The sequence below is a fragment of the Megascapheus bottae genome, chromosome 18 (genome assembly GCF_031878675.1).
Source record: "Megascapheus bottae isolate mThoBot1 chromosome 18, mThoBot2.hap1, whole genome shotgun sequence".
NCBI lineage: Eukaryota > Metazoa > Chordata > Mammalia > Rodentia > Geomyidae > Megascapheus > Megascapheus bottae.
Genome location: NC_143526.1, coordinates 18,900,560 through 18,919,902, shown reverse-complemented (window position 1 = coordinate 18,919,902; position 19,343 = coordinate 18,900,560). Strand labels below are relative to the sequence as shown.

Below are 19,343 nucleotides of genomic sequence, written 5' to 3'. Positions count from 1 at the left end.
TTAAGCAAAAGAAAATCAGGGACAGTGCCCAGGCCCAGAGTTCAATTGCCAGGGCTGGCAAAAAAAAAAAAAAAAAAAAAAAAAAAAAACATGTACTCATCACATAATAATACAAAAAGATGTATGATATACATAAAATTTTATCTGAGCATGAAAGTCATATTATCTGAAAAATAGTCCTTTATGGAACCGTGTGCTCCTTTCCCTAACTTCTGGCAGACTGTAGGAGAACCATCCAAAACCTTTAGAAGCAAAGTCAAACTTCAGCGAACATTTGCCTTGGTTAAGTTGTTCCTAGAAACATCTGTTCTGTAAAACATGAACCAAAACAAGAAATTGTTGGGAACATTTTGAAGATGACTGATGAATGATAAACATTTCATTGTCAGTTGGATATCTCTGTGTCAGCACAGCAGTATGAGCAACAGTAACCAGCAAACCTCTGGAAACTTATGGCAGATTTTCAGAATTTGCAACACTGTATGCAGTATTCATAAGTATCTTATTTAGTTAAAAAAAACCTTATGAAGTGGGTGATATTAATAACAAACTTTACATTTAGAGAAACTGAGCAAGGAAGAATGCTTTACTCTATTAGTACACACAATCTAAGTGGTAGACACAAAATTTCCAATCCTTTGATAACAAGCCTCTGTACCTCAAAGTGTATTTCAGATAGAGAGTTGTTTTTCAAAGAGCACCTTAAGAGTTATCAACTAGGACAGTGGCAGCAATAACACCCAAAAGGATAAGGTCCATTTCTAAAGTTTTCCATTTATAGAATATATAAACAAAATAAAGAATTTATACATACAATACTGACTCTTTGAAGTAAAATGATACACAGCCTCAAAGTATTGCTATTTTTTTATTTGTAGCCAACTTTTATTTTTATTCCTAGAAAAATACATGGGGTGTTTAGGACTAATATGCAGGGCAATTTGCTACTTTCATGATAGTAACATAATCCCGAAAGCAAGCACGATTATTCTGTACTTTTTTCTTAAGTTTTATTCAGCAATAAGACTATAATTTTTCATATTTAAGGAAGTATGAAAAATTTGTCGAGTTTTAAAAGCTGAATACATGTAGCGTTGGATCAAGGCACATACAAGACTGGCCAAAGGGCGTACAATGCACTTTGGTTTTTTTTTGTTGTTGAAAAAAACATGACAACAAAAAGTGATATGGTTTTTAAACAAGTTGTAGCTTACAATTCAGTAGGAAGCGATAAAGAAATGTTACAAGTTTCATTATGTAATATTTGGAAAACTGTGACAGTAATGGGCAGTATTCTTGACCATTGTGAAAGTAAATTGAACATTTTATGTACAGTGTTAAAAATGTTTCACAGAAACCTGATCTAAATTTGATTTCTAGTATTTATTTTTCTTTTGAGTTCTCACTTCAGAGCACTACTTTTTCTGGATCGCTGAGGGGAATTGCTTATGGTTATGCTACCTTTTTAATAATGCATAAGCTTGCTCTGTGATTGATACCTTATAATAAAAACATCATAAACACTAACAGTTTCGTGTTTACAATTCACTTTGTAAAAAATCAAGATGGTATAGATGAAACCAAAATGCAGTTCTAGTATTTGTGTTTATTACACGTACAAATCTAAGTTTTCATGTTTTTATTCCTAAGTACATATTCCTCCTCTAACTCAGAAGCATGTTTAAATTGTTGTTTTGTGAAGTCATTTATTCTTAAAGCTTTATTGACAATGATTTTTAACAAGGGACTTCACAGTCCTTTATGCCAGCTGATGCATTCAGTTCAGAAGTTTTGCTTAACTTTCTTAAGGATATTTAATTTGCCTAGAGCAAAAAATGGAAATATGCAGCAAGTTAGATATTGCCCATTACTTCACATATTTTGATTTATTGAATACCACTGGGATAATACAAATTTAATAATTAGAACATTATTTCATAGCTAGTTTTCAAATTTATCTCTTTTCTCATTCAGCCAGTTTTTATTGTTTTTTACATTTTATTAATACCAAAGTGAAAAATGGCCTGTGCTTATACTACAAGGATCTCATGTGAACGCAGTCCTGATTGTTCAACACAGCAAGAAAATTCACTTTCACAGTCAACAAGTCATCTTACTCAGTAGAACACAAAGTAAATGGTTTATAACTTCAATATTTGCAAGGAAAATACAGTACAAATTACTAAAAAATACTAAAATATAGAATTGTGTTCAGGCATCTCCACTACATCAATCGCAGCAGTAACCTGAAATTTTGAAACTTTTAATAAAAAGTTCTTAAATATAAATTATATGGCAAATGTACAGTACATTGCTTTTTTTTTTCCAGTCTCTTTTTTTTTTTCCAGTGTTTCGCAGTAGAACAGGATTCCTACCATCGCTTCCCTTAGGTTTTTAATTTTTTTTTTTAGAAAAAACAAAAAACAAAAAACAAAAATCCAAAAACCTGCCATACAGTCTGCTGAGGCTCCTCCAGCATCAGGAGTGGGAGTGGTCGGAGTCTGGGATGCCGCTGTCTCTGTAGCTCCGGTTACTACTGCTTTCACTGTGATTGTTTTTGTACAGACTCATTCCATTAGGAGGGAATATGGTATGTATTACAAACTCCTCCTTGGAGATGGGTTCATTGCTTATTGGCAACATCTGAAAAGACGTCTCCCTGATTTCCAGGATAGAATTGTCCTTCTTAGTGCCGGCCTCTGCATAGTCATCCTTTCTTCTCCGCCCTTTGCTGTACGCACAGTTCCTGGAAAAGAGCGAGCCGTTCCTATGAACGTACCAGCAGACTAGAGCCAGGAGGGCTATGGTCACCAGGGCCACGGCCCCGCCAATGATGGCGGCCAAAGGTAAATTGGGGTTTTTGTAAGGTTCTTTCTCTTGCTCTCGGTTGAGGGTGGTCGTAGGGTTGTACATCCGAAGAGGCGCGGTTTCCGTCTCGATGCACACCGGGGTCTCGTCGAACAGGTACAGGTTGCTGGTTTCCATGGGAACCATGCAGACTCGGTAGGGCGAATCCGGCTCCAGGGCGGTGACCAGGTATTCGCTGCGCTCCCCGGTGACGATGGTTTCCGTTATAGATCCAAAGGCTGGGCTGTGGCCCAGTTTGAGCCAACTGAGTCTCAAAGCTGTCATCGGGAGGGCGAGTTTCCAGGAGATGTGGATCGTGTCCGAGGTGACGGACTTCACAGTGATGAGGACGGTTTTCCTCGAGGGACTGCCTGGCGGCGGTGGCGGGGGCGGCGTCCGCGGATCCCTCGCCAGCTTGGGGTTCTTCACCTCTGGTTGTTGGGTCACCGGGGCCGACCACTGTCCTTGAGCAGGATACACGGTGTTGGGGGTGGCGGCGGTGACCTGGACGGTGCTGACCGCCCCACCGTCTTGACAGTCGAACAGCTCGGCGTTGAGGTCCTTGATGGCCATGCCACGCACTTTCTCCGGGGCTTGGCACATGAGCCCCCGCACGTTGACTTTGACGGGCAGCGACTGCAGCCAGTCCCGCACCCACTTCATCTTACACCCGCAGTGCCAGGGGTTGTTGCGAAGGATCAGCTGGGTGATGTTGTCCAAATCGTCAAAGATACCCTGAGGCAAGTTACTTAGGTTATTGTTGGACATGTCGAGTCGGTACAGCTGCCTCAAGTAAGAGAACGCGTTGGGGGGCACCCGGTTGATGTGGTTATCTTGAAGGTAAAGTTTCCTCAGGTTGGTGCCCGGAAGGTTGACGGGCGCAGCCGTCAAGGAATTCCGTACCAAGGACAGCTCGGTCAGGTTAACCAGGTTGAAGAAAACCTTCTCCCCTAAACCATGGTTGTTCAACAGGTTTCCATCCAAAACCAGGCGCTTGAGGCTGGTGAGACCTTGAAGCGAGGGCGAGGAAATGGTCGAGATGCGATTGTCATCCAAGCGCAGTTCCTCGATGGTCCTGGGCAGGCCCCAGGGGATGGTGCTCAGGTGGTTCCGCGACAGGAAGAGGAGCCGCAGATAGTGGCTGTCTCGAAAGGCCCCCTCCTCGATGCTCACCGCGGAGACCGAGTTGTCGTCTAGGTGCAGTTCTTCCAGGTAGGGGATTTTCGAAAGTGAGTCGTAGGTGATGGTCCTTATGTTATTTTCTTGCAGGTGTAACTCTTTCACATACTTCGGAAGGTTGGTAGGGAACTCGTCTAGACTGTTGTGGTAGAGGTATATCCTTTCCACTTTCAGCAAGTTTTTCAAATCGGAAGGAATCCCAGCGTTGTTGATTTGGTTGTTCTGAAGGTAAAGAGTTGTAGCGTCCTCCGGTATCCCCGCGGGAATGGACGTCAGGAAGCGATCGTTGCAGTAAATGAAACCCGCATCGCAGCGACACACAGATGGGCAGGATTTAGCCATAGCGGACACAGGTGCCACTTGGAAAAACAGCCCGATTTTAGTCCCGATGAGGAAGAGGCTCCAGGCTGGGTTGATCATGGTCAGCAGAGTGGAGGTCCTTACACAAGGCAGCTTCCGTGAACCTACAAGAAGAACCAGAATGATAGGAAACAACCAGGCCAGCACACTGAGACAATCCTTATAATAAATTTGGAGAATAGAACATCTGCAATCCCTTCCAATATCTGTATTTTAGGGGTAGGGGAAATGGGAGCCTACTAGGATTTATTGCTTGTTAACAGTAAGCATAATAATACACACTTTTAAAAAAATCCTTGTGTTTCTGGCACAGAAGCTAAAACATGTCGTGTTCTAGATGCATCTATGTTAAATAAATGTTAAATGTAGTCACAGTTTTATTAAGTAATCTACATTTCGGTTGTATTTGCCCTCAGTATTACAGCTACTCACTAACCAAGCTTATGAAGTTCTTCCATTGTATTAATAGTCATAATATTTGGCATGTCAGGATTTATGTTTAAATATGCTTTTTACTGTTCTTAAAAAATCAAAATTTCCTGTGTACTTTTTTTTATTAAGTCAATTCTATACAAGCATATAGAAATGTTTAGGGGGAGGAAACAATTGTTCTTTTTCAACTGAGGACTAGTCACACCCATTTTGACATCTTCAACCTCAGTACAGCTAATCACTTTCTTTGATTGTTAATACTATCCTTTTTCTTGGATTATTAATATTAAATTCTGCTCAAACGTATTTCTCATAAGAAAATAGGAAGGAATCTTTAGAATTATTTGGCTGATAAATCCAGCTAGTGAAATGAACAATTCCATTTCATATTAAATTATTTATTCTGTTCAGGGTTTGTTATGTTTGAGACTGCATGATTTAATAACCTTATCTACATTTTTCATTATTTTCTTTTTCATAAGATGGTTTTTACTGTGCAGTTACCTTCCTCGAAATCCTAGCCTAAAATCTGATCTAGCTTTCCCGATGACTGCAGTGGAGAACTATGGGTTTACAAAGATCTATTGTATAATATAATTTCTCCTATATTTTTAGGCATTAATTAGCCTTTATAATTTTAGGCATAAAAGTAAAATACTTTTCATTTTTCCTACCTTATTGAATGATGTGAATAAATTTTGCGTGGGGCGAGAGTCCAATGCACATGTATTATTTTCCTGATGAGGGCCTGGGACTTACAAACTCTTGTTTAGTCCTTGGAAATATTCTTCACTGTTTATTCAAGTAATCCTATGCCGCACACACCTCTAGATCAGCTCGCTGTTGTCAATGAACATTCCAGCTGTGGTTCAGGTTGGTGGGCAAGCACATGAAAGTAGGGACCAGAAACAATTCAGCTTCCTGTTACTACGGAGGACACATGGCTTCCTATGCTTCTTTCATTTTGTTTTGTTTTGCTTTTCTCCTCCTCCTTTCTGATAGTTTCTGTGTGAAGGTTCCTTTTGTATAGCTTAATTCCCTTAGTGGAAAATGCCCTCTTTGAAATTCTGATTGGCTCTTCTGTGCAATGTGGTCAGTGATAGTAACTTCAGATCCTCACGAAGAAAGCCATTCATGGTGCTAAGGCCTGTATAGCAATAGGGTTTTCAGGCAGTTACCCCCTACCTTTATCCCCATCCAGGATTATCCAAGTAAAAACTTTGTACAGTAGTTACATCCTGAAGTATGATTACCTGCTGTGAAAGAGTGATTTCCAGCTTTTGCTTCTTGCTGTTTTCTCAGAATTTCTGGTCTAGTCACGTTATGGAAGTACAGGTATTCTCTTTTCAGAGGTAAAGGAAACAGTCTGAATGTTCTTCATGGAAGGAAAAGGAGGCACACTAAATTTCCTTTGTATTTCTTTTCCTTAAAATAGATGAGGACTGAGCATCTCCTGTGAAAGTAAAAGGTTGTAATGAACTATTAGTAATGAACTTTAACACACAAAAGATATCAACTCTATATTTTTAAGTAACACATCTTTCACCATAATAGGCGACAAATAACAGCTATTGACTTTTTTGTTTTCATGCTTAGTATTTTACTATATAAATTAATTAGATACAGTAAAAGAGATTGTCTTCCAGCAGAAAATTTCTACTGCGAACTGATTCTTAATATTATATTGAAATAAACACAGAGGCAAAGCTTTATTCAAGAGGCCGTAAGCCCCTTCCTTAGCCTTCAAATTCAGGCTAATCTCTACAATGGCCACTTTAAAATCTAGGGCATAAAATAATAAAACCTTTTACAAGAAATAAATATATGCTAAAGAAGTAAGAAAATATACATCAAGTATTTCTGATAGAAATGCCATGGTGTTTGTAAGACTTTTTTTTTTTTTTTTTTGCCAGTCCTGGGGCTTGAACTCTGGGTCTGGGCACTACTGTCCCTGAGCTTCTTTGCTCCAGGCTAGCACTCTACCACTTGAGCCACAGCACCACTCCTGGTTTTTCCTGAGTAGTTTATTGAAGATAACAGTCTCATGGAGTTTCCTGCCTGGCTGGCTTCAAACTGTGATCCTCAGATCTTAGCCTCCTGAGTAGCTAGGATTACAGATATGATGCCCAGCTTTGGACATTTTTTAATATGTTTTACATAATCCTAAAATCTACCATTTAGAGTTGAAAAGATGTAGCTTTAAGACTTTAAAAGATATTTAGCTCTTTGAATCTGCTCAGTAACTGTTCAATTCTTCCTGCAAATGTCAAGTTTTCCTACAAAATATGGGTGAATCTTCTTATTTTGGATGCTACTAAGAACTACCAGGTGAGTTTGAAACTCTAGAACACGAAATTCATATCACAGTCTTTTGTAGAAAAATGCTATTGTAATATTTTTAAGCTCACTTAGCTTGAAAATTGTGCATTTAGAATTGAAAGGACAGTGTTTTGCTTTATATCCTCATAATGACTATTTGGGAAATATTTCATAACCAATGGGGGTATTTCTCATAAGCTCAAGCATGAACAGCCCATGAGCTTTTCATTTCTGAAAGAAGTCTTCAGGCTTGAGTGAAGAGAGAAGTGATTGATGCTGTTTTGTCGTTATCCTTATCTAATATTCATGAAGGTTTTTAGGGTTTGGTCAGGCAGGTAGTATGATCAATATCAATAATTCAAAGTCACCTACACAGGTGTTTTCTGTACACATAAAAAACATTCAAGTATCATGGCAATATTTGATCCCAAGATGAGGACTATAGTAGTAGTTTACTTCTCTGCCATTTATAGCCTTGTGTCCAACATGGACAGCATCTGTTCCAGTATTCAAACAAGCTACTCAGTGTGTACGCTGAACAAGGCCACATTTTTTTCTAGTTATTTTGGAAAATTTTCTTATCCTCTAGTTTGCCTCTAAATGCTAATGCTGTCATACATTATATTAACAGAAGGAAACTTGAAAAAATTATAAATATATATAATTTATCACATAGGTAACTTAAAACTAAAACAGCAAGTAACAGATAAAGCAGTCTTTAAGGGAATATTTCAAAATTCACAGAGAGGAACGTTTAGATGGTGTATTGTTAAATATGGGGATTTTACACATTACTATTGAATTTCAATAGTATATTTTCTTGTAAACTGTTGGTTTCTCTGCGTAAGAAAATAAAAAACACAGCTGTCTTAAGTTGTAATTGTGATATCACTTTAAAAAGTTTTTGCTGAAAATGTTTTCTAAGCTTTACAATTTATCCAAGGTATGAAACAATGTAGGTAATTGAAGGGAACAATTACTTTAGCTAAATTGCATTAAAGACTAATTAAAAATGATTAGAAGAGAAACAAGTAAAAACCTGCTTAAAATTACAAGTAATTAAACCTTTAAAAAAAAATCTTCTAGGAACATTAGTAAGGCAAGGTAAATACAGTCCAGAGTTGAGCTGATGAATTTGCCGAGTGGAGATTGTTGATTTTGCTCTAATGTCAGAGACATTGATCACAATGGATAACCAGAGATAAAAAGCTGCCTTTGCAAGTTGTGAGCTACCTATATTTTACTAAATCAGATTCTAAAAACATATGCATTGATTTTCATATTTTTAACCCAAGGAAAGGAAAAAAATTAAACTGGTACAAAAAGAAAAGAGATTAGTGTATTTTACCTGCTTTATGTTTGAGAAATTGCTTCTACTACTGTTTGATATGCAAACTCCCATTTGCCAGTCATACAAAAGTGGTAATAATGTGGGATTAACAAAAAACCTCAAATCTCATTAATTTCTTGGAAGACTGTCATTCTCTCCTCCTCAGATTCTCTAAAACAAAAGACGGAAACACTAAACAGGTTTCTTAGGAAAGCAGGGTTCTCTCACAATGAAGATTGTGCTTACCAGCAGCCCTTACATGTCCCAGCTGCCTTTTCTTCAGCTCAGAACAATTCATGTTTAACTGTTTTATATCTTCTTTACATTTCAATCTATTGAGCTAACTACTTTTGGGTTCTTGTTTTGGGACTGGTTTTGACATGTTCAGGTGACAACAAACTTTCCAAATATAAAGGATCCTTCTCTTCTCTATAAAGACCTCCTCCTTTCCTAGCTGTATCTGCATATTCACACACAGACATTATAGTTGAATGTGAAGGGTAAAAACAAAAGTGACCCCTACTGGCATAGACCCTGTGTCCAGGTTTCTACAACAGAGACTTCAGAGCTTTTCCATCTGTGCAAGCTTGAAAGAGGCCATTACTTCTGAACAAAAAGCAATCCGCCTTTTAGAAAAATATTGTTAATGGGGCAACTTGGGGCAGGAGGACATAACGGAGCCCTGCACACTTGATGGAATATTTAAAAGTTATTTTTCATTACGAATAGCAAAAAGAACAGTATAACTACCTTAATGATGAATCAAAATTTGAACGGGATCTTTCTATTCTGCTTCTTTTGAAAATAAAAATTGTAGAGTTTAATTTAATATGTTTGCATTTATAATGTAATCATCAAATATGACAGTCTACAATTTCTTTCATAATACATCTAATAAAACATTTAAATAGATTAAGGATGCTATAATTTTGAGATATCTTAGGAACACTAATAAAAATTAAGAAATTAGGTCTGAATAGAAAATATGCATTTTTTTAAAAAATCAAGAACTTGAGACAATATATGTGTTTTCCTAGTACAAAATTTTGTGGAGGTGAATGTTAGAGAAATAAAGGCATTTCTTATATTTGGAGGATATAACTTATGATGAAATTATATGAATCTAAGTATCTTCCTTACTCCTTTATTTTAAACCTTTTATTTAAATTGATTTTGATTAGACTTGCTTGATTATTATCACCTTAATTGAAAAATCTTAAATCAAATGTGTTTTGTTTCATTTTGTATTGCCTTTGGAATTTCTTAAAATCAGAAAAATTAAGAAAATATTAAATCTAAAAATAGAGTATCCCATATGAACTTCTAGTGCAACTTAATTACATTATTTTGAATAAAATCTTTAGACTGAAGAAAGTGCTTGCTTAATCAAATTTTTCTAAGTTTGTGATTCCTTCTAGAGAAACTGGAATGTGTACAATTACAATCTAGAGTATTAGAAAAGTAATTTAATTGCAAAAGTTAAAATTGCTGATAGAAAGATCAGCCAGACAAATAACTTGTGAATGCTGTCTTTGCAACAACAAATTATATTACAAATAAATGACATAGATGGTTAAACTAAAATCTGGAGTACATCAGGTTAGTTGATAGTGACAGCAATAATGCTTTCTAAGCAGCCTGTCTGGTAGTTAAATTTTCCACGATCATCAGATTTCAGGAAAGTTCTACTTCTTTTGTTTAATGCCAGGCAAGCAGAAGGACCTCTAACTCTCCTCTTGAGAGTCATGAAGTCGGGAGGGTTTGCTGAGAGTCATAGAAGCAAGAGTGCTTTTACCCACTTGGTTTTATCTAGACTACTTTCTAGCATGAAGAAAGTTTTGTTTCGTTTATGATGGATAAAAGTTCCAAAGCAAGGGATTTTTACTTTCTTCTTTTTAAGTTATTGGCCTTTCCCACAGTGAGTTGGGAATAAATGAATTTAATTCTGCTTCATTTATTTTGGCTTGTAAAGTTAAATCAAGCATCCTTAAAACTAAAAGGCAAACTGGGATGTTATCTTTCATCAGAGGGAATGTTCTTTTATGATATGAAAGCGAGACTAAATGAATTAGAGAACTAAGGCTTGTAGGAAGGAAAAAGATATTAATTTTGAGGGTAGTGGAAGTATGTGGGACAGAGCTCCAGGCAAGCTGTCTTGCATTAAAGCATTAAAGTTCAATGCTTTAAGTTTGTGCTGACTTTTGAGCAACTCAAGGTTAACAGTGTGTTCACCTTTGTGAAGCCATAAACATTTTATTTTGCCTTTATGGACCTGAAATTTCTCTTTCAGCATATAAGTATAATTCTATTTCAGTTTTTGAATACTTGAATTTCTACATGCTATTCATTTGAGATAACTGCATTGCTGGTTGGTGAAACCACCTAAAATCTTACAGCACATTGTTTTTCCCATTCAAGTAGGATGCTAATGATTCAAACCAGACGAAGAAAGTCAACACATAAACTGATCAATCCACAATCCAGTGCACACTTTAAAAATGGCATTAAACCAAATGTGGTCTGTGAGGTTTCTCTTCAAAGTTGCCACAGTAATTTGTGCACATATAAAGCATAAAGCAGAAGAAAGAACAAAAGCTGTCATTGTCTCATCAAAGTGAGAGTGATTTCTTGATCCCTTCTTTTAAAGGGATGGATACCTGAAGAGAGCTTTTTATGCATTCTGACAGTTGATTTGGGGATAGGAAAGAGATTGTGCATATTCAAAACAATGAAACTTTAGCTATTGCATAAATTATATTTTATTCCTTTTTACTTGAAATCTTTTCACTGATTGGCAAAATGCAATACTGAAAAGTGTTGCCTTTCACAATATAAAACAGCTTTTAAAAAACTGTCTTTGATTGTGATGTGTAACCAGACTTAGTCATAGTGTTCTGGGATTTGAAACTGGAACATGCTTTCAGAAATGGGTATGCCTGTTTTGGTGTTTGAAAGGATGATGCCTTTTTCCAAAAATGCTAATCATATTTTTGTTGGAAAAATGGTTTGTGGAGTTTCCAAATGGTGGAATGTTGGAAGCTGAGATGCAGCCTTTTAATGCTCAAGAGAGAAAATGCCGCTCCGAGGATGAATATTGCTGAGAGATTTACTGTAGAGTTTCGCCCGCTGGGGGGTAGTACACACTACCAGAACATGGCTTTCAGAAGCCGCAAGTCAGATGTTGGCTGCTGCTGGCCAGTTTTTCTCTGGTTTAATTACAACAAAGCCTCCCGTTGAGAAGAACAGTGAAGGCCTCAGGGGCAAAAGGTGGGGGGTGGGCGCGAAAAGAGTGGGAATGAGGGAAGAAGGATGGGAGGGGGGAATTGCCGCTTTCAAGAAATTTACTGAATCTTATTTCTCTCATTTCATTTACGGTGTTTCTCAATTGCCACGAAACTAGTATTTATAATGCTCTTTAAATGAAGTGGTACAAGTCCGGGAATAAAGGGATTTTATTCAGAAATTTAAAGTTAGCTATGGGTTTTGCCATTAATCACACCCTTTGTTAAATAGCCCACCCACCTTAAAAGGGCGGGAGGGGGAATGTAGATTGACTAAAATGGCAGCTCTAAACCAAATAAATTTTAAATGATCAGAGTTAATTTAATATTAACACAGACAGACGCTGGCATAACTAACCAGCAAGAAAAAAGAAACAGTCATATAAGTGTAAAACAATGTAAATTCTCTGCTTCAGATGTTTGAAAAGCTTAAAATTGTTCAAAATAATCCATGCAGAAGAGAGAGGGGAAAGCCTTAGGATGTTGTGTGGCCAAGAAATAAACACACACACTAAACACACACACACACACACACACACACACACACCTATCTCTTTGCATTATGCTTGCATGTTTAAAGCTGATAATTGTAATTTTTCCTCTGTGTGGATTGTTTATTAGGGTGCTGTGTCCTAGGCAGAAGATGCTGAACATAATTGGAGTTTCTTTTTGATTGGGTAATATAGTCTTGAGAAGAAACTGGGGTAAAGATAATTAATAGCTTGCTAACAAAGTCTGACAGCCACAAGATTTCAACCAAATTTACTTCACACTGCTTCATTTAGCTCTGAAAAAGTTTTGATAGAATTGGAGGCTTCTTAATTAACACTTGAAAGCAAAAGAAATCTACCTTCTACTTTGCTGCTACATTTAGTTGTGACAAATTTTCTTACTGTTTTTCATATTTTGGCTGAAAACTTCGCTGCCCAATTACACATTTCAAAAACATTATGTTTAGAAAATCTTTTGATTGGAAATTTTGAATCTAAACATAATTGATTTTAAGAAGGAGGAGGTGTACAGAAAAATGAAAAGCCCAATTAATAACTGATTGACTAAGTACTACTGGAATACAGTGTTAATGAATTCATTGTTTATTCATTCACAAATATCTTTGCTGACCCTTGAATTTCATGTATTTTGATTCTACTTTTTAAAAATTCAAACTATAATTTTCTTAGTTAAGTGAATGCAATCACATTTTTATAACTTTTATTTCAGGCTAGTAAACATATATATGTATATATGTGTGTGTGTCTATATACATATATATTTGGAGCTAAGTTGCATAACTGATCTTAAAATTATAACCTAATTATTAATTTTTGGAGAAATAGCAATAATATTGTTGTGGTACTTTAAAAGGATTCATTTTTTTTTCTTTACTTAGATATGAAGAGATGAGTATCAGCCATCTCTCAATCTGAGTCTGGCATAAGTAATCCACTTTAAAGCAGGAAAATTTATTCTTTATGTTTGTACTAGTCAGGATATTTCTGTGCATTTAGGGATAAATGAAAGGAATTGCTACAACTGAAGTCCTTTTCTAGTAGCTTTATTTCTGTTGTTTCATGCTAATCAAATATGTGCATTTTGAAGTAGATAGATGTACCAAGAGTATTTAAAATAACTAATTTATTAAAAACCATTGTAGGACTTCATTCCATAATGGGAATATATCAGTATTCCCTTCACTAATTCTCAATCAGTAAACACAAGATAATAGCCTCTTCTACCTCGATGTTGAAAAAAAAAAATGGGCCTCTTTACCTTTATGCAACCATTTTGTGTCAAACCTAATTCACTGAAGAAAAAAAATTTTTTTGAGAAGATACACATAACTACTTTTGAAAGGTTTAATTCTGGATGCATTTCTTCTAATCTACCATTTTTCCATTCTGGGCTACAAGGAGACAGATACTCTGCATCTCCCACTTGATGAGGGTCTACTCTTTTTCCTCCCCCCTTCCCCTTGTACCCTAAACTCACTGCATACAACCAGCACAACTCCCAGAGTGAGCTTTGTTGGTTTTTCTGTGTAGACTTTTGTCAGTTACTATGCTAGTCACATACTATATTTGTCCAAGCAATGGATTTGGGTGTTCAACTGAAGGGACACTATGGTTTGGAAGAGTCTTCCCCCTCCTCATAGTTGAATTTGCTAATTAAGATTCACAAGCCTGAATTGCTTGAAGGGGTTCTGGCTGGATAGCAGTGCAAGCTTTAAAATCTAGGTGTAGCTGTTAATCAGAGAGGGCAGGGGGGGTGGTGGGGGGAGGCACCTAAGTCTTTGGGACTACTAGCTCAGCTAGCTGTGAGCAGAGATGTGTGCTTTTCATGTACTGCATCCTCAGGGGCTGAGGGATTATTGATTTTTCTTTCACAGTTGTAAAAACAGCAATTGGTGATCATACCACACACACAGCATACACCAAGTTAGCAAGACCTTTTCACTTTCCTATCTGTGAAAAATCTACCTTGTATTCTCTAATAGTCAACGTTTTAACTTCCCAACTGTCCGCAAAGCTTCTTTCAAATAGCAATTATTTGAGTTAGGATATAGCTTCTTTTTTTTTTTTTTGCACGAAAGAATATTTCAAGAAACTTAACTGCATTTGACTAGTCAAAATTTCCCTTGCTGGCTTGCACGCAGCACTTAAATTGTTCGCGCTGGTGACAGAGCAAACGCCCTTGTTCCGATTTCTCATAGCACCCAAGTCATTTCTTTCTTAGAGAGTAAAACCAAGGAAACTTTCTGGGAAAATCAGAAGGAAAAAAAAAAAATTCGAACAAACGAACATGGAAAGCACTTACCAGGAAGACGAGCAAAAAGCAATCCTATATACACTGCTGCTTAGAGCTGTAATTCCATTGACTGTGAATTGGAGAAATAACCCTCCCCCGTCCCCGAGCGCAGCGTCCAGTCCCACAGAAAACCAAAGGCAGCTGCAGCCTGAGTTTGTCGGGCTTCGGATCTCTCAGGCGCTGAGGAGTGAGCGAGGGAGAAGCTTCCAGCCTACTGCACACAGCCCACCTCCAAGTCTGAAGTTTAAAGCTTCACCTCGTAGTGGTTGAGGAAGGGGGTGATGTCATAGATGGGCAGGACTTAGGCAAGCTCTTGTTCAGTGAGGGAAACTGGATAATAAGACACATAAGCTTTGCAAACGCTAGAGGGGGCGAGAGAAGCCGAAATGAGACGCTGGGCCTGCCAAAGCAAGCATGCCATTTGGTCTGTAGGCAGCTCTTTGGATTCTCAACATTTTCTAAAGTTTACTATTACAAGGTAGTGGTAGAGTACTTAGGAAAAAAATATATAAGCATGTCAGAAGGGTATTTATAAGATTACAATAGAAAAAAAAGCCACAGATTGCTTTTTATTCCTAAGCCATCTGTGTTGAAAAAGAGTTCAGCAAAATCAATTTCTTTCTTTTAATCACTGACTAGTTACAATCCTGTTATAACTGTGGAAGAGAAAGGCCAGTAACTCCAACTGCAAATATTTATTTGGCAAATGAGTGGAAAGCAGGTTCAAACAATTTATGGGAAGAAATAGAATGAGACTTTGAAAGGATTGTAAGAAAAAAATACAGAGGTACACAGTCTTATTTTGCAGGTAAAGAGAAAGGTATGGTTTATGTATATTAAAAAAAATGAAAGTATGAGCCAACTACGTCTGCAATTTTTTTTTTTTTTTGGTTGGTCATAGGTCTTGAACTCTGGGCCTGGGCACTGTCCCTAAGCTCTTCAGCTCAACTCTAGTTCACCACAGCACCACTTCCTGTCTGCCATTTTTAACGTCTTCTTTAGGACCTGGAAGAGATCATTCATATTTAAGGAGTCTCTTCTAAATAGTTTAATGAAACATTTTAATTCCTCATGTTTGTGATGCTCTAAGTATGATTTCAGATATAAACATCCTTTAAAACGTGTCAAGATGGTTTTGTATGGTTCCAAATTATGTAGTTTTAATTTAGATATATTTATAAACACAGTTGTAAGGTATGGAGATTATAAATTTCTGTGCATAATTCACAGAACTATAGATTCTTTATTTGTAGGTTCAGTTTTCTAGCCTGGCTTCTCTTCTTTAGTTACAGTTGCTTTGGGGACCTGTAAGGTTTCTGCTAAATAAGAGCATTTTACTTTAATTTTGGTAGGAAGGATTTTGTTTCTGTATTTATTTGGAGAGCTATTTCCTTCGAAACCTTTATTTGTCTTGTTCTTAGAAAGTTCATGGCTTTGTCTTTTGTCCTTTGGAAAAGGTTCTCTGAATGTTTGTATCTGAAGGAGGTCAGCTAATTGTCTTTTATTGGAATATGTGCTGATGGCCTCTTCATTTGCTTCATAGGGTTTGATAACTATTTGGCCTTTGAAGATTCCTTCCCCAAAATGGGTGATACCAAAGTAGGACCTAAACTCTTTCTCAGAGATGCGCTGAGCCTCATTGCTTTCTGAGGACTGTACTTTTGCAGGTCTCAGAGAACATGCCCATCAAATCTAGGAGTGTTAGCATTCTAGCGTCTATGGAAAAGCCAGTTTAAACTGAAATTGAGCTGCTAAGTTTTTGGAGAAAACGGAGATGGGACTAACAATCTCTGAAGAAAAGATGGATGCAAAACAGATAGATATATTAAATTATTTTACAAAGTAATTCTTGCTAGAAGCTGTTTCCAGATGAGAGTTGGTTCTATTTAAAGAGCAAATTTTTGCCTGACCAAATTCCTGTGGGTTTATCCATATTTAATCAAGTTTTGTTTTCATTCAGCCAGGCCTTCAACAGAAAAGAAAGATAAATGGGCAGTTTGGTTTATAGGTATGTAAAAGAAAGCATACTGGTCTGGGAGTTAGGAGTTCTCACACTGTGTTCCCCCAAGCTGCCTTTTGTTACAGGACCTCACCATACTGCTCTTAGTTCTGCGTTCAGAAGGTAGAAAATAAAAGCAGCAAAAATTATTGAATTTTTTGTTATTTATTTTTTTTCTTTGAAGGTATGGATTAAAATGTAGAAGGCAAAAAATGTGAAAACTTTTCTATTCTGAAGGGCACTGACTTTCTTTTTCTTGACAACAGTATTAAGGTTTTTGAACTCATACTTGCGAGGCCGATATTATATCATTTTTGATCAATAACTATTTGTTTTAGTTTTTTGCTCATTTGTTCTTGATTTTGTTTAATTACCACAAAGGGTGGGGGTCTTTTTTTAAAAGATTTTTTTGTCCAGGTTGGCCTCAAATAGCCATCTCTATATTCGTTACCTCCCATTTGGCTGGGATTACAGGTCTGTACTACCACACCCAGACTTAAAGGGAAATTCTGAATAGATATTCCCCTGTCCAAGATAGCTGCACTCCTACAGTTTCCCTCTTATTCTTTACTTCTTGTTCTTATCAACCACCTGAAATTCTGCTAGGGAAGAGGTGAATTTATAGTAATAATTGCTCATTTACAATAATATACATCACTTCTAGAAAGATTAAAAGGTATCATGAGTTACTTCAGATTGCTTTCCTACTGTTTCCTAAAGGAGATGGATTTCAATAAAACCAGGCTATCCTGGTTGCTGGGTCAGGGAGGCTGACAGTTTTTAGCAGGGAGCCCAATGGCTTAGGTTGTGATAGGATGGCAGGGACTGGATTCTCCCAGCAGCAAGGTGTCAGCTCAGAGTGGAGGAACTAGTATAGTCTGAAGTGCATGGACTCCAGACTCATATCTGGTCTCCATTTTGGCTTGCTCCATGACTGCAGACAAATTACTTAATGTTTCTGAGTTTATTATCTCAGTGCATGACTCATAGTCAGTGACTGATAATATAGTGTCTGCCATTACTATGATGGGGACTACTGAGAGCCTGGAAAAAGGGGGTATTAAGAATTGGGAGAAGAGGGCACAAAGGGAGACAGCCAGTAAAAGATTTTTCACACTTTTCAAGTTTCCCTTTGAAGTAGTTTTGTAGCCAGGAAATGGGAGTGGAGTTAGAGGGATGGAAGAATTTCTTTTTTCCTGTTGTCTTCATGCATTTCATGGCCTCCTCTTCTAAGGATTGAAAACTTAGTTGAGTTCTGATTGGCATTTTGTGTTGAAAGGGTACTTACTTATTGTTATCTTTCATTTTTCTGTGTTTTGTAGGCTGGCCTGTGAATCTATTATATATTAGAAAATGTATGTCAGGTTGAAAACAGCTAGGAGGGAAAGACAAATTCCAACACTTAGAATTTAAAACCTTGAGATTATCAAAATGTGTCATATCAAATGACTATGCTTTTCTGTTGTGTGAAGAGATAAGAAATGGTCTCTTGGGAAGAACAAGGAAGATTGGATTTGGAAACAATGATTTTTCAGGCTCTTGTATTTTCTTGTATTTCCAGGCAAAATATATGCAACAATATGTACAAAGAAAAGCAAAAAAAAAAAAAAAACCCAAAGCAACCACAACTGACCCTCCTAACTCCGAAATTTCTTAGTAAGTAGTACTCATATTAAAGTCAGTATAATTTATAACTACTTCATGGGACAGTTTAATCCAGGTTTTGCACCCTGTCTACACTTAAAGCATGTCATTCATTCATCATTCATTCATTTCACTCATTCATCATACCTAGTTTCTTTAAGTTGTTGTAAAAGAAATTAGTAAGAGTAGATGAACTCTAAACCACCTCAAAATGTGGTGTTTTGAGACTTAATCTTAGAACATATTAAAATTGTTTTAACACTTAGAACCATTTTTGATGACTTCCTGTCCCTTCAACAGTATTTATGAGAATAAAATCTTCAAAGTTATATGGAAAGAAAAAAACACATTTCATACTTTTGTTGTATTTAATCTATTCGGCTGTTATTAGCTGAGAATCTTTTGGGTGCAAATGATTGGAAGACTAATCTTTACTGGCTAATCAGTAATTGGAATTGATATCTCATGTAATTGAAAGGTTCTAATGACAGTGTGCTTCTGGTAAAGCCTGAGAGTGATTTTAAAGTATGTCAGTGAGAACAGTTTTCCTATGGCCATAGACTTTGTAAGATGTACTTGTGGCAACCTATGGCTGCCTTCTGAGACATGGTAGATCACATTCCCATAGTGCAATTATTATGATACTCCTGTGTGGAAGCCAGAGATCACTCTCATTTGTTTAAACTTGATAACATCGTTCGTAAAGCTATTGTGTGAGGATACAGTAATTTTACTGTGTAGCTTAAGCCCAGTGCAAATGGTGTGTTTTGTAAGGTCAACCTTAATCACACATATGGCCTGTCCACGCCAAAAGTGGGCTTCTGTTAGTTGTTTGTTCTGTCCTCCACGCCCAGTTTAAACTCAAGTTGCTGAGCCTCTTTATGCTCAAGGCTAGTGTTCTACCACTTGGGCCACAGAGCCACTTCTGGCTTTTTCAAAGTAGTTTATTGGAGATAGTGCCAGGGACTTTCCTGCCTGGGCTGGTTTCAAACTGCAATCTTCAGATCTCAGCCTCCTGAGAAGCTAGAATTACAACTGTGAGCCCTTGGCACCTGGCTTCTGTTAGGTTTTGAAGGAAGGAATGGATGTTGGATATTAGTTCACTTTCAGAGGATTTGGCATGCTGAAACTTGGACATCGTTTTTTT

General features: G+C 37.1%; 2 protein-coding genes across 3 annotated transcripts in view; one reads left to right on the top strand and one right to left on the bottom strand.

Annotated features, from left to right (window-relative positions):
- Macrod2 (mono-ADP ribosylhydrolase 2) overlaps nt 1–19,343 on the top strand; it is a 1,707,616-nt gene that overhangs the window by 211,562 nt on the left and 1,476,711 nt on the right. The window lies entirely within an intron of this gene.
- Nucleotides 667–14,769, bottom strand: Flrt3 (fibronectin leucine rich transmembrane protein 3). 2 transcript variants are annotated; one of them, XM_090351971.1, is made up of 3 exons: nt 14,563–14,769; nt 5,493–6,271; nt 667–4,490 (listed from the first exon to the last, which is right to left on the bottom strand). In XM_090351971.1, the coding sequence occupies exon 3, from the start codon at nt 4,444–4,446 to the stop codon at nt 2,479–2,481; it is 1,968 nt and encodes a 655-aa protein (XP_090208097.1). In that variant the 5' UTR covers nt 4,447–4,490; nt 5,493–6,271; nt 14,563–14,769; the 3' UTR covers nt 667–2,478. The 2 variants fall into 2 exon arrangements, with proteins under 2 accessions (XP_090208097.1, XP_090208098.1); XM_090351972.1 differs by having other exon boundaries at nt 6,072–6,271.

Coding starts and splice junctions, on each gene's coding strand:
- Flrt3 (XM_090351971.1), bottom strand. CDS start 4,446: ATGATCAACCCAGCCTGGAGCCTCTTCCTCATCGGGACTAAAATCGGG.